Below are 15,170 nucleotides of genomic sequence, written 5' to 3'. Positions count from 1 at the left end.
AACTCCCCTTACCTTGTTATTTTGTAGACGAATTCTTTCCTAACTTGGCTCTTGATTCTTTTTCCCCCTAACTTATTCTATTGCTCAAAAGCTACACCCCTAAAGAAACTCATGTTCCTTCCTATTATTCTATTTTAGATACAATGTATTTACTTTCAACTCTTTACCTTTCACAATATTGCAAAAAGCTAAAAAAGCTAATATCCTTTTACTCTAGCCAAGGCTCGAACCAACCTATAAAGAAAGGTCTCTAACCAACTATGCTACACTTTAGTTTAGTATAACTTATTATTTATTACTTTAATTAATGTTGTTCATACCTATACCACTCTTCTAGAAATTTATTTGTTTTTCCTAAGACCCATGCAACTCATCAAGCATATAATCTAGCCTAGGAATTGGATGCCTATACTTAGAGGTCTTATTATTTATTGATCTACAATCACAACATATCCTCTACTTGTCATCCATTTTGGGTACTAACAAAACTTGCCTAACATAAGGATTATGGAAAAATGGTTTGGTCGAATACCAAATGATGGAAGAGGACCAAGACACTTCTCTAATATGCAAATTTGACACTGATGATGGAACATAACCTAAAGGATGGATCATGACCCATGTGAAGGAACAAGCTTTGGTGCTAAATGATAGAAACCCACTTCATGAAAGTTGAAGTTCCTTCCATGGAGATGATGCGTCTGGATGCAGAAGCTTGAAATGATGAATGAGAATGTGTTTGGAGAGTGGGATGAATGTGTTTCTTGAAAGAGGTTGGGCGAACCCTCAAGGAAAAGGTTTAGGAGAAGTCAAGAAGATAACCTATCCTAGTGAACTTGGAAAAAAAAGAAGAGCTACAAAATTTGCATAATATCTCTATATCATTTCCAAGTTGTTTTACAAAGCTTGAGTCACTCCTTTTTATAGGATGAAGGATTTAAATCAAGTCTCAAAGATACAAAAAAAGATATATAAAACCTCTAACGAAAAAGTTTTAAGAACCTTTCTTAAGAATGATTAGTGCATGTATAATTGAAACTAAAGAATTCAAAATATTTCTTTGGTAGTTTCAAATGCATGTACATTGGTCCAAGGTACATAAACAAGATGCCTTGGTCCATAAACAATGTTTTAAGATTACTTGAGGTTCTAACATGATGTCTTGATCATAAACAATGTTTTAAGATTACTTGAGTCTTAAGTAGTCCAAAAAATCACTTAGCTTCCCTAATCACTCAAGAGCCCGGTTACAAAATCAAAAGTGAACTTTTATAGAATGTAACCCAATTTAGTTGATTATATTTTTTACATAATTAATTAAATTCATCATAAAATTTAAAATAAGTTAAAAAAATATATTTGATGCAGATACAATGAAAAGCTACCTCATTACAATTAGAATATTATTATTCAATTATAAAATAAAATAAGTATTCAATTTTAATTTTTTTTTCAAGAACTCCAATTTATATAATAAATATATTTTACTTTTTAAAAATTCGTTCGTTTGCACGGGTACTATACTAGTACTAGTTAAATACAATTACAAGTAAAGTGTCGGATTGGGCTACACCACCTGGAGGTGGTCACTCATCCATAGGTTTGATTGAGGCGAGCAAACGTGAACCATTTTATTTTATTTTATTTTTTTGTCGAGAACAAAACTAGGGAAAAATGAGAAGTAAGAGTGTAGGGAAATGTAGGGATGCGGCATGCGCAACTGCTCCTTCACTCTTCGCCATTCCTCTCATTTTGGCATCTCCCTCTCCTTTCACTCATTTCTTTGATAATCTCTTCTTTCATGTCACTTTAACAGTTTCAATTTTTCTGATCTTAATCAGGATGAACATAACGTAACTGCGTTTGATAGTGAGAGTGACGATGTCAATTGCGTTCATCGCCGTCCCGAACCTGGACCCGAGTTTGTGGAGTGCTTGGACAGGAGCATCTGCGTATTCTGTGACGATAAAGCCGAAGAGGGAGTTTTGGTTTGCAGCGAAAGGCTGTGCCCTGTCACAGTACATTCCAACTGTATCGGTTCCGAACCCAAATTCGATTATTTGGGTAACTTCTACTGCCCCTACTGCTGGTACAAGCGCGCCCTGGACACGTGCCGACAACTGAGAGAGAAATCCCTGGTCGCCAAGAAAGCTTTGTCACACTTCTTGGAGAGTGGCGCACGTGCAGATTCTGCTGTTGCACGGGCGGGCCTGGTTCAGGATGGGATACAATGTGTGGAGGAAACACAATCTGCAGAGAATAATAATACAGATGAAGAAAAGGTGTCGGTGTCTGTGACGGTTAGCTCTGTGAGTGAGACCAACGATGAAGAGCCTAATCTCGTTTTAGCAAAGACAAGGAAGGACCAGAGGAAGGGTCCTTCTGCAAGGAGGAGGCGTTTGTTACAACAAGAAGAGTATAAACATTCTAACACCGGAAGGAAGATTGCTGGTAATGTAACAGAGGAGGAAGTTACCAGCTTCCAAACTTTGAGGCGACCACAGAAGTCGATCGTGAAAGGGTGAGTCATTTTTCAAAACTTAAAATTCTGTTGATTTGCCGCGAATTTTAAAATCGAGGCCTATTGCTGCCTTGATGCTGTTGTGGGAGTCTTCAAAATCACACAATATATATTGCAGCTGCAAATCCTGTTTGAAACCATGCTACTATTCATAGGTTTAAATTGCAGTAGTGGTTGTGTTGTAGTTGCATCCTTTGTCAGGCGACCCGAGGCTGTTGTGGCCAATGCACTGCTCAATTGCAGCAATTGATTTATTGAATAGATGTTTCATTGATTCATTGAAATTTATTTTTTTCACTGAGATGGAGACTTGCTGTCTCAAAGAAAAGTAAAAGCTTCAATTCAAATCTTTAGTCTATTATTTCTTAATTGCAGAATGAATCGGACTTCACTGACTGCAAGGCGCAAGAGATTACTTTGGACCCTTGAAGAAGAAAAGGTTCTGAAGGTATAAGATTCATAAAAGTCATATTTCCCTAGAACTTAATTATATATATATATATATATATATATATATATATATATATATGTATATTATATTGATCTCTGACAATGTGAAATGGGTTAAATCTTCAAGTCAATGCTTTGATTTCAATATATAACCTTAGTTGGCAAATGTATATAATGTATCTCTATTTATGTAGACGAGTCTTAGTTTGTGAGAAATAGCGTATTTGCATCCCATAATCAAGCCAAGAGCATACACGTAAACTGTGTTAGGTTGGGCTGAAAAAGGATATCTATCTAACAACCTTTAAGAATGGTTTTACAGAGGCTGTCCATCATTGTAATTGTTAGGATATAAGAAATTAGTTAAGTTGGTTAGAATATTAATGAGCGAGGTAGTTATATATCAGCAGGAAGAAATACAGGATAGATTGAGATTTGTTGCTATTGTAAGTTGAATGGATAAATCCTTTGTGATGTGGAAACCCTTGATGGAGAAATTTCTGTCACATTTGTTGTTTTTTTCATCCAATTTGGTAAAAATGTTTCTTTTGTTTTTCTTTTTAATTCCTGGTTTCTAATATTAGTGAGAAAGAGGGGTGATGTAAGCCATCTAAAGGATTTGTATTTTCTGCTGTAAATATGTGAAACAAAGTTGCTGAGTGGACTTAGTGTATTTGAAGGTACGGGTGAAATGAACAACTTGAGAGGGAATATTTGCATCGTGCTGGTTGATGTGAAGAGTACCTGTGAATTAAGAGTCAACATGAGATAAGATATTTGGTTTGGCAGGTTTAGTTAAAATTCAATCAACAATCATTCAGGGCTATGGTGGGATGTAATTTTTTATTATGTCTACATACGTAATGGGATCCAAGTTGCATAGAAAAGCGAAAAGATATAAATTAAAAGAGAGAAGGAAAGACAAGAACATGGGCTTGGTTGCATGAGTTACATCATAAACCCAATAGGACAATATGCTCCTGTAATTTACTGTCATGCAAATCTGAAAATAAATAAAATACTTCCATGGTTGATTGTAATCTTTTTGAAGACAGTTTTTCATTCTATCTTCTTAACATTTGGGGTCTAATTATGTTGTCAAAACATTACAGCTGGCCCAACTATCATTGCTAAACACTTATCTGGATAATAGAATATTGAGGCAACTTTCAACATGTGCTTTTCTTTGTGCTTGTGTTTGCAATATGAGGATACAATGTTCATGATAAGTTGCTATGTTATGTCTACCTTTGACATTTAATTTAACATCTCTTCTTCTTGATTGATATGAAATCATACTGCTTTAGTGTCATTGAAATCTGTTGTGGTGATGCCATGGCAGAAATAGGTGGCGGAGTTATAGCCATCACAAAATATTAGTGGTGATGCTGGTTTTTCTTTTGGTGGCCATTTCCACTTTGGGTGTCAGAGAGTGGTCTGGCCAAGCTAGTTAAAATCAAGATTATGGTTAGGATCATGAAGGACTTACAAAATCATAAATCAAAGGATCGTAAATTTTATTTTCAGTAACATCTACTAGAGTGTATTTGAGCAAGTAATAAATGTTGTCATGACACGATTCATTTCATTATTTTTTTGTAGAAAATAGGGAGAAATTGATTAACATTTTACTTATTGTATTGTATATTCATTCAAAAAGAGGAATAGGTTGGACCAAAACATTACATAAATTATAACCAATAACTTGCTCAAGGATACAATATTAGGGGTGAAATATGCCCTATTGTACTAAATGACATTGATGAGTGCAATGAGTGGTTAATAGGACAAGTGGATGATGATAATGATAATGATATTGAAGAAGCAGGAAATGAGTCGGTTTTTGATGATGATCTCACTCTTAATTAGGCAATTGTTTATGAAGCTTGAGATGTTGGAGAATCAATAATTTATACAAGGAGACAAGCAAGCAAAAAAAGGAAGCAATCATCAAGTGGTGGCATTGTTATTGGATCTTCCTCTGCTTTTAAGAAAGGTCCAGGTGCAACTTCAGCTCAATAGGAAGGAAGGGCAAAAAGACAATGCAAATTGGAGTTGAGAATGAATTGCAATTGAATAGCTCTGACTACGAGTTTTAAAAGTTATGTAACTTGACAAGCATATTTCTTTTTGAAGGGAAAGATGAGGAGGCATATGCCTCGTTAGATAATATTGGAGATAATTATGTTGGCATGGAAGAAGAGTGAGATACTTAGAAATTTAGGACTTTTTCCTCACGTTTTGATGTTATTTTTAAGTTTTGAACTTGAAATTCGTTGTGTTGATTTGATGTTATTGTTATTTGAATTTCTAGACATATTATTATTGTTATTATTAATTATGGTTGTCTCTTTCATTATTTTTGCGATACAATTATGTTTTTGCATTTTCTTTAAATTATCTATTTGTATATATTGTATTTCTTTTGTCTGCTATGCTTCCTCCATAACCTATTGTGGTTTCCGATATAGTTTTATAAAGGCTTTTTGGGGTGTCAAATATTTTCCGTTACCTGATATTGATAACACTGTTTTGTTATGGATAAAACAATGAAAATCTTTTTATTTTTATCAATCCCATGTATTTAGGAATTTACTTTTATTAGAATTTCTTTCTTTTTAGGAGTTGTTTGCTAAGTTTCCTACTTCCTAGTATGCATTTTATGCTTCTTAAAGTTTATTATGAACTTTAAAGTTGTAAAACTTATACATTTGACAAGGTATACAGCATTAATCTAAGGTGTTTTAACTGTATTTGTCTTTTATTTAGCTTTGGTTCTCACATTACTGTAAGGAGTATTAAAGTTCTTAATGGGGTTTTATTTGTCAATTATACTATTAGCTTTGATTCTCAAATTGCAGGAAGGAGTATTGAAGTTCTCACTAGAAAATCAAAATATCCCTTGGAGGAAAATTTTGGAATTTGGTTCTCGTGTATTTGACAAGACTCGAACTCCTGTTGATCTCAAGGATAAATGGAAGAACATTATCTCCAAGGAAGGTATAATTTTAAATTGTAGTTGTAGTTGATTTATACTAAGTGCTATTTAGGAAATTATTTCATTTCATGTTCTATGTTTTATGCTCTTCAGACTGACTTTTTAGTTGGCAAGCGTTTTTTAAACTATATGAGAGAATTCATAAAGATGGAATTCTTAAATCATACCTTTACATGGTAAACCATTTATCTTCCTTTTGAACAATCTTCATTGGGGTTCTTGGGACATTGGGCATATCTTTGAATGTTCTTTCAGTGGGATGCTATATAGAGTCCCTCGTTCAATCTCTGATTTGAAAGAACATTTAGGATACTGGGTATCAACAAAATATACCCACAGTTTGAAGGTGTTAAAAGAATTAGAAGGGTCTAATGATCACCTCAGTAAGTACTTAGGGAATCCACCCTCAAAAGCTAGTTAAGAGGAACTTAACCACCCCATGCTCCAGTGAGATTTAGACACCCCATAATACTCCAGTCCCTATCAAGGTTCCAAGATATTTAGTTGGATGATGTGGCAGGTTGTTAGCATTTGAGGAGGTGGTTTACACAACAAAGACAGATTATATAGCTTGTGTGTGCCTTAGATAATGGGGCAGTTTCATTTTGGTTATTAGTAGTGTTATTGAAAAACTGCAGTGGAGGCACCATGGCAGATTTTTGTAGCAGATTTCTTGTTGGCCACCATCTATGGTGGCAAATCAGGTTTCACATGGCAATGCATAACGGCCACCATAGGTGTCTCAAAATGGTGGTTCAGGGTGGCCATGGCAGAAATCGTGATCCATGTGATGCACTCTGCTTAAAGAAAGAAGCCTTGGGTCAGTGTGACTCGACGTGAGGCATGTAAAAACCCTAATATCTTCTTTCTTTGTTTTCTATTTCCAGGTTATACACCCAACCCAGTCAGTCCCCTACAGTTTTTTTAAGTGTTGGGTCATACAGCCAAGTTGAAACCCAAACAAAATATTTCAAACTTAACCCAATGTTGCCGCCACCACATGTAAGTTGTTTCACAACACTCAGTGGCATCCATTCAGTTGTGAAGGCTTTCCTTATCCCACTATTGTGCTTGGTTCATGCAACCATAGCTGTGTTGTTGTCCAACTACAACACCACACCGCTCTGCCGCTGCTCACTGTAACACTGCTGATGTTGCTCCACAACCTAACAAGTCTTGAACTGCTCACTTTAACACCCAACCCACTGCTTCACAACTGCTGCTCTCTGTTTCAACCCCTTTAACTTGATAACCTATTTTAAGTCTTGAACTTAGTGGTGTTTTATTTGATTTTATTTTTATTTGGATTGCTGAACTTCCAATTATTATTAATTATGGCAATTTTCAATTATTTGAGTTACAATTATATTTCTACGTTTTTTAATTTTTAATATCTATATATTTTATTTTTTATATTCTGCTATGCTTATACCATTACTCATTATGGCTTTCGATATATTTTCGTAAAGGTTTTTTGTGTTGCCAATACCTTCATTTATTGTATAGGGAAAGTACTTTGTGCAAACTTTTTTTCGGGAGAGTGTGATGTGGGATAATTCTGTGAATGACGTCAAAGGTCTTCCTATGGGAAATGAGATAAGAATATACTCAATTCTCATGACTCTTGCATTGTATTTACATGGATATAGAAGCATCAACACATTCATCCTCTATTGCCATTGGGTTTAGGTTCAACACACTTGAGATTGAAACTGTAAAATAATTCTCGAGGGCTTGAAAGATCCCTCTCACTCTCATTCTATATATAAGAAAGTTTTAATACAAAAATACATGATAAATAGGGTAATCCTAGACAGAATACAACGATGATAAATAGGATAACCCTAGACATAATATAATGATGATAAATAGGGTAAATATTCTAACACTCCCTCTCAAGTTGGAGCATACAATTGTATGTACCAAGCTTGGAACAAATAAACTCAATCTGAGGACCCCTTAATGACTTGGTCAACACATTTGCGAGTTGATCGTTTGACCCAAAAAACTCAGGACATATTTCTTTAGTCAACAATTTTTCACAAACAAAATGACAATAAATTTTTATATGTTTAGTCCTCTCGTGAAACACTGCATTTGATGCAATGTGGAGAACAGCTTGATTATCGCAATACATCTTCATAGTATGGATGTCTCATAAGTTAAGCTCTTGAAGGAATTGTTTCACCCATATAAGTTCACATGTTAGTGACACCATTGTCCTATACTCGACTTCAACTGTTGATCGAGCTACTACATTGTTACTTTTCCATGACATAATGTTTCCTTCTAGAAAAACACAATATCCTGCAATAGACCGTCTATCAATAGGCGAACCTGCCCAATCTGCATCATAATACCCAGAGACCTGAATGCTTTCTATATCTTAATATAACAATCCTTGTCCAAGAGCTTTTTTGACGTACCTTAGAATGCAAATGAGAGCATTCCAATGATCAACACATGGAGCTTGCATGAACTGACTAACCACTCCAACTGCAAAGGATAGATCCGGCCTTGTAATAGTGAGATAAAATCAGTTTTCCGACCAGCCTCCTATACCTCTTTGGATCGAAGAATAATTCACCTTCTTCTGTCCTTAATTTCTGGTTTGGGTTCATGGGACAGTCTACCGGTCTGCAATCAATCATGCCTGTTTCTTGTAATATATAAAAAGCATACTTCCTTTGGGAGATTACAACTCCATCTTTTGATTGCACTACTTCAATGCATAAGAAGTATTGGAGACTTCCAAGATCCTTGGTTTGAAAATGTCTACACAAATACTCTTTCAGTTGAGATATTTCAACAACATCATTTCATGTAATGACATCAACATATACTATTAAGTAAACACATTTCCCAAGAAAAGAATGACAGTAAATGGTCTGCTTCACTACGTTTTAGCCCAAATTTTTGAATAATGGAGCTAAACTTTCTAAACCAAGCACGTCGTGATTGCTTGAGGCCATATAGAGATCGATGCAATTTGCATACCATATCAGACTCTCCCCTAAGCAACAAACTCGGGAGGTTGCTCCATATAAATTTCTTCTTCAAGATCACTATGTAAGAAGGCATTCTTGATATCCAATTGATGAAGTGGCCAATGACGAATGGCTGCCATGGCAAAGAAGAGGCAAATAGTAGTCATCTTGGCTACAGAAGAGAAAGTGTCACAATAATCAAGACCATAAACCTGGGTGTAACCTTTTACAACAAGTTGGGCTTTGAGTCGATCAATTTCACCATCAGGACCGACTTTAATTGCATACACCCATCCGCAACCAACCGCCCTTTTGCCTGGGAGAAGGGGCACCAACTCCCAAGTTTTACTGTGGTCAAGAACATGCATTTCTGCAATCATAGCTTATCGCTATCGTAGGCATGACCCACCGACTATTATGTCCTTATCATCACTTGATGCTACTACAACCTTATCATCACTTGTTCCTACTCCAATCGATATCTAGGAACAGTTGCAGTGCATGACTATAGCTGCTGGCACAACTAAAGCGCACTTTGACTCGTGCCTAGTCTCAAATGAAAAGTTGTCCTAACCTGCAACACTGATATGATCTTGAGGGGTTTAATATGAATTTGGGTTTTCTTTGTAATTTTTATGATTTTAGTTAATAGCACATACCCAAATGTAGACTAATATTTAACTTCTACTAGTGCTGTACTTAATTCCCTCTATATGCATTATTATTTCACCATGAGAACATGAATGATTCACTTTTTTTTTTTTATATTTTCCCATGTGACAAGCTTTAGTCATATTGCCAAATATCTGTCAAATCGGACCGTAACAGAAGTTGGGTATGTGCTATTAACTAAAACCATAATAAAAATTACAGAAAATTTAAAATTATATTAACCCCTCAAGATCATATTAATCACTGTGATGTGTTCTTGATTGGTGACTATGTCTTTGTTAAGCTTTAGTCATATCGCCAATTATCTGTCAAATCTGAGCGCAATGGAAGTTGGGTATGTGCTATGAACTTTCAGCCTGTCAAACTCCTTGATAACGCTTAGTCAAGGTTGATAATTTCTGGCAGAGGGATGAAATCCTCACCCTAGCTTGGGAATTCTGGGATCATTTGAAGGACTAATACTCTTTCTGACCTTGAGGACGAGGTCTGTTCCTAATAGGGGCGCACTGTTATGTTCCATTCGCTTAGAAGGAGCAAACGCACTAGGAAACCATCATGGAGAATGAAGGATAAAGTGTGATGGGAATATTCTCTCTGACAGTGGGCCTAATTTCACAAGGCCCACTTGAAGGATCATAAAACCTAGAAAGCTCTTAGATTATATTTTAACCTAATTTGTGAGCTAGAATGTCATGATAGGGATTTTTTTCTGTTATTATAATGGACAGGTGTCACCCTAGGTGAACCCACCCAATGTAGACGTGGTCGTGGTCTTTATAAGACCAACTTTCTGAATAAAATGGCAGAGAAGAAAGAATTAATTTTTTGTTTTACTGTTTTATTCTTTTATTCCCATTTCCTTGTATCACTCTCCCTATGATATTTCTGATTTCATTGTCTCTGCACTCTTCCGCATTTCTGCCTCTTTCTTTAAAAGTTCCCTTTGACGACTAAAGTTCTGTTCTGCCATTTTAATTCCAGGAAGTCAAAATATACGTTTGCTATTATTTTCTTATTGAATTATAAGTTGACCATTGCACTAGGTAGGTAAGAATTGATTCAGAAATTGTAAGTAGATGAGAGGTCTCTCTAACACCTCGTTGTATGTCTTAGTCACATTTATCAATAGATATTTAATAAAACACTGGCTCATTGCTTTGTTTTTTTTTTCATAATCTTCCATGCTATCGATTGAATCCTATCAGTAGTCTGAACTTTATTAACACATGGGATGTGAGTGGTGAGAGGGAAACACATAAGAATAAATGGAAGAGGACTAAAACTGATATTTGCGGAAATATAGCCGTAACATAAGTTTTTGGATGCAACTGCTTTCAGATTATTTGAATTAGTAACATGGTCACTATGCAGGAATTTAGTAGAACCGTTGCATGGAGAATCTTCTGAGCATCTATTGAAACCTGGGTTCTTGCATGTTATTTTGGCAAAAGGTGGAGCAAGGATAAAAGGTGCAGATGAAATTTAAAGACACATAGTATGTACCGTATACAGTTTTGTTATAACTGCAGGGTCTCCGATATCTCTATGCAATTTCATTCTCATTTGCCAAAACCATAGAGCCTCTGTATATATCTTTTGGACGAAGAATTATATAATCAGGATGGTCAGGCGACGAAATGTCCTCCTCCACAAAATTGTGATCAAACTTGTCTTTGGTTTCAATTGCGTATAGCTGAGGATAAGCTAGCACGTTCTCGTTGAGATTGGGTTGATAATGTTTCATTTAAGTTTATGATGTTCTAGGCCATGTTGAGGTTGATTGATGACCTGATAAATGAGGTAGACTTGTTAATAGACAAATATAGTACTTCTCAAAACACTTTGATAATAATTTCTACTAAACTTGAATGTACACGTTTTTTAGAATAAACAACCTTCTGGCAGAATAGAAAAGTAGAGAAAATTTGTTTTTATAGTGTTTCCTTCAACGTAAACTCTCAATTCTCTTTTAAGTAACTTTTTGAAAGATTTCACTATAATAAACTTTGATTAATAACTATATGTTACGAGTATTCTTTAAAACTAAAGAATTTTTTTTATCACAACTGTTCTTTTATCTGTTTATTCTTTGTTACAAAGATATTTTATAAAGACTACAATAAATACTATTCTACTCTAGAGATTATATTTTCCATATTTTTATTTATAAAGGGATTATAAGAAGTATTAAGATATGTTTTTTTATTTTTTTCATTCAATTTTTCCCATCTTCATTGTCTCGATACTGTAGTGTAAGATTTTTTTTTTTAAAACAAAATTCGTTGCTAATCAAAATTTTAGATTAGTGATAAATTTTGAAAATTCAATCATCAACAAATTTATTAATTAATGTATTTTATAATTAAAGAGTCAGTTGAAAATGGAAAATTTATTATTAATAAAAATTTGTTGATAATTATAATTTTAGATTATCAACGAATTTGACTAAGAAATACTTTTGTCAATAATTTAAATTATCATTTACATTTCATTAACGAGATTTTGTCATTTATTAAAGAATTTTTTGTAGTGTAAATTGTATTAGAGATTATTAAGATATAAGCATGTGTATTAGAGATTATATCAGAAAAATAATATTCATAGTATAAGAGTATGCAAGCAAATATAGAGAAGTTTAACACACCTTGGCAAATTTAACCCAGCATTATAAGATTATATATATTTGACTACTTTTTAAGTCATATGTATAAAAGAATGAATGCTAAAAGAATGTCTTATAAATGAAAAGTTATTGCTCAAAACTAACAAATCTACCTTTTATAATTAACAAAGGGGTAAAAGCATGATACCATTTTTATGGTTTGTGGAGGTTGTAGTTGAGTCTGAGTTGGTTATAAGTTGTCTTGTGGTGATGCATCAAATTTTTGGTTGAGGTGGAACTTTAGCCAAAGAGGAATCTTGTACATTGAGTGGTGAAGGGTGAAAAGATGGTAAATATGGTGTGGTAAATGAGTAATAAGTGGAGGAAGATAAATCGGTGGATGTGGTTGTAGGATAATAGGTTTATCTAGTTGAATAGTTGAGCCATGAATTCGTGAATTTGGGCATCAAAGGTGTTAGCAACTATCTTTATAGTTGATTTTGTCTTTTAATGTTTTTTTAACAACTTTTCTTGACAACTTTTTTACAACAGTATATGTGATAGTTTGTGATTGGCCCGTTTCAAATATACGGACTAATAAAATAGTGACACATAGTTTATTGTCAAAAAGTTATTAAAAAAAGTTGTTAACATATCATAGTCATTTGTCTTTCTTCAAGTTTGGAAATAGCGACTTAAAACTCTTGTTGGTTTTAGCTTAAAGTGTTGTGTAAGTGTACAAATGTTATCACTAGTTGAAAAAGATGGTGTTCTCACTCATTAACATGGCAGAGATTAGAGTTTTTCCCTATGAGTGTCTTGAGGTTTGTGATGGAGAGGTTTCCTTTACTTGTGAGCTCGCTTTTGATTTGCCATGATAGTGTCTACCTTGATCTAGTTGTCTACCTCCGCTTTAGCGTTTATTCATTACCATGCAAGCTTTGCTTTTTAGTGTCAAACATTCCTTAGCATTTATGCTAGCTTGAATTCTAGTGGTCAGTTTAGGGAATACTTCTTTGAAGGATTGATGGTGCAAGCTTATATAGGCTTGAACTGGGAATCCTTTGGGTATCTTTCCAAAGTAGGTTACAACCTTATCACAATGAGAATGAAAATAATGCATAGAGTTGAAATTAGACGAATAAGATGAGAAAAATAACAATGTTTGTATCAAATAGCAACAAATGTTGGTTTAATGTTTTAAATAACCATGGTCGAAGTTTTTATTTTTTTGTATCCAAATGTCATTGTTTTTCCTCTTGAACAATGGTAGGGTAAGTTCATATAACATGAAATAGTGGATTAATTAAAAAGAGTTGGTCACAAGTAACACTATGAGGACATTCAATCTTATAAGAATTTGCTTAAATGTTTATTTCATCATTTGTTCAACAAATGCAACATTACTATAAAGTGCATGACTTTGAGAAAATCGATTTTGAATATCTTCCTAAACTTTATAACTAGTTTCACAAAATATAACACTATCCACCATATTAAGTGTCAGAATTCAAGATCCATTGTAACATATCGTTGCATTTTATATTACTTTTTTCTGTATTACTCTCTTTATCTAGCTTCAATGCCTTGAGGAAAAAAAAATTCAACTTAGATTTTTAATTCAAAGATAAACCATGATGACTATGCCATGTTAAATAGTTCTCTCCAACTTATATTTAGAAACAAAAACTGTCCTTGGATGACTATAATGACACATAGAATAAGAGCTATTAGAATCTAGTCTATTTTCGTCGTATATACGGAAACAAGGATAAGAGAATGATTGGGAAAAAATGACTAACACTCTTAGATACCATATAAAGATATATATTTGTATGTGTGTGAGAGAATATCTACAATAATGTTTATAGTTATGCTATTTGATCCTATAATTTTGTAATAAAATCTCTGTAAATAAATTATTACAATATAAATTATTACAATATGGACAATTACAATAATTTATCCGAAAGCTTACAAAATATGGTCGATTTTCTTACAAAGATTCAATTTCAAGTAGTGTATTCTTCTATCTTCCATGTCTTCTACATCATTTATACTTGTTCTTATGTTTGTTTTCATTGTTTCTAACACCTATTTTTAGTGTTCAATCGTCCAATTGTTCATGAAATGAAACAATTAGAAAATTCATCTTTGATTTAGCATGATTGTATTGTCTAAGTTTCTAATAGATACTTTAACTCTATAATCAGGTTAAGTGTTTTCAACATTCTGAAGTTCCATGTTGGTACTGCTTTGTGTTTCAATTGGCTAATAGTTTCTTAGGTGCACCTTTTAATTGTATGCAATCACTAGTCAAATATTCTTACAACTTTCGGACCTGAACATATTCACTAGTTTAGGCAGCATATATTATGCATTTCTTAACACTCAACTAAAAGTGATAGAAACGACAAAACCTCAACAAACTTATATAATTTGTCGTCTAAACTTTTCCTAATTAAACAAGGTTTTGGTTTCAACAATATCCTTTTGTAATGCCAAGTTTTTGAACAAATTCAAAGTATTTCAGGACTCCAAAAAGTTTTAAGTTTCCCATCATACTTCTTTTCTCTTTCCTTCTTTAATTATAATTTGAACTCCTCAAACAAAAAATTAAAAAAAAAATCCATATTTCATTCTTATCTTCATCAATTGGCATAGACAATATATGCATTTCAGAAGAAAAAAAAAAACCTTCCTATCCTAGTCTCCCAGAGATATTGAATGTTGGGCGTCCTAGCTCCCAAAATGACTTGTTAAGTATCTGACATTCAAGGGTGTTTCTTCCTGTTTCTTCTTACACCCCCACCAAATTTCTTCCAATCAAACCAGAATTTTCTTCCTGGAACACATTAAACCAATTTCAGAAATATTTTTGAAAGAAATATTTTTGAAAGACATTCATCTCACCTCTATTCTAGATCAAAATTTTCATAA

At 33.8% G+C, this 15,170-nt stretch overlaps 1 protein-coding gene across 2 annotated transcripts; it reads left to right on the top strand.

The window, feature by feature from the left end:
• The first annotated feature begins 1,584 nt into the window (after nt 1-1,584).
• LOC108340598 (uncharacterized) lies at nt 1,585-11,522 on the top strand. 2 transcript variants are annotated; one of them, XM_017578084.2, is made up of 5 exons: nt 1,589-1,755; nt 1,842-2,521; nt 2,897-2,969; nt 5,833-5,971; nt 11,000-11,522. In XM_017578084.2, the coding sequence occupies exons 1-5, from the start codon at nt 1,675-1,677 to the stop codon at nt 11,005-11,007; spliced, it is 981 nt and encodes a 326-aa protein (XP_017433573.2). In that variant the 5' UTR covers nt 1,589-1,674; the 3' UTR covers nt 11,008-11,522. The 2 variants fall into 2 exon arrangements, with proteins under 2 accessions (XP_017433574.2, XP_017433573.2); XM_017578085.2 differs by lacking the exons at nt 5,833-5,971; nt 11,000-11,522 and adding an exon at nt 4,841-5,824 and having other exon boundaries at nt 1,585-1,755.
• Nucleotides 11,523-15,170: the final 3,648 nt, after the last annotated feature.

The sequence above is a fragment of the Vigna angularis genome, chromosome 5, assembly GCF_016808095.1.
Source record: "Vigna angularis cultivar LongXiaoDou No.4 chromosome 5, ASM1680809v1, whole genome shotgun sequence".
Classification (NCBI taxonomy): Eukaryota; Viridiplantae; Streptophyta; class Magnoliopsida; order Fabales; family Fabaceae; genus Vigna; species Vigna angularis.
The sequence above is the reverse complement of the archived record's forward strand: the minus strand, read 5'-3'. Positions and strand labels throughout refer to the sequence as shown.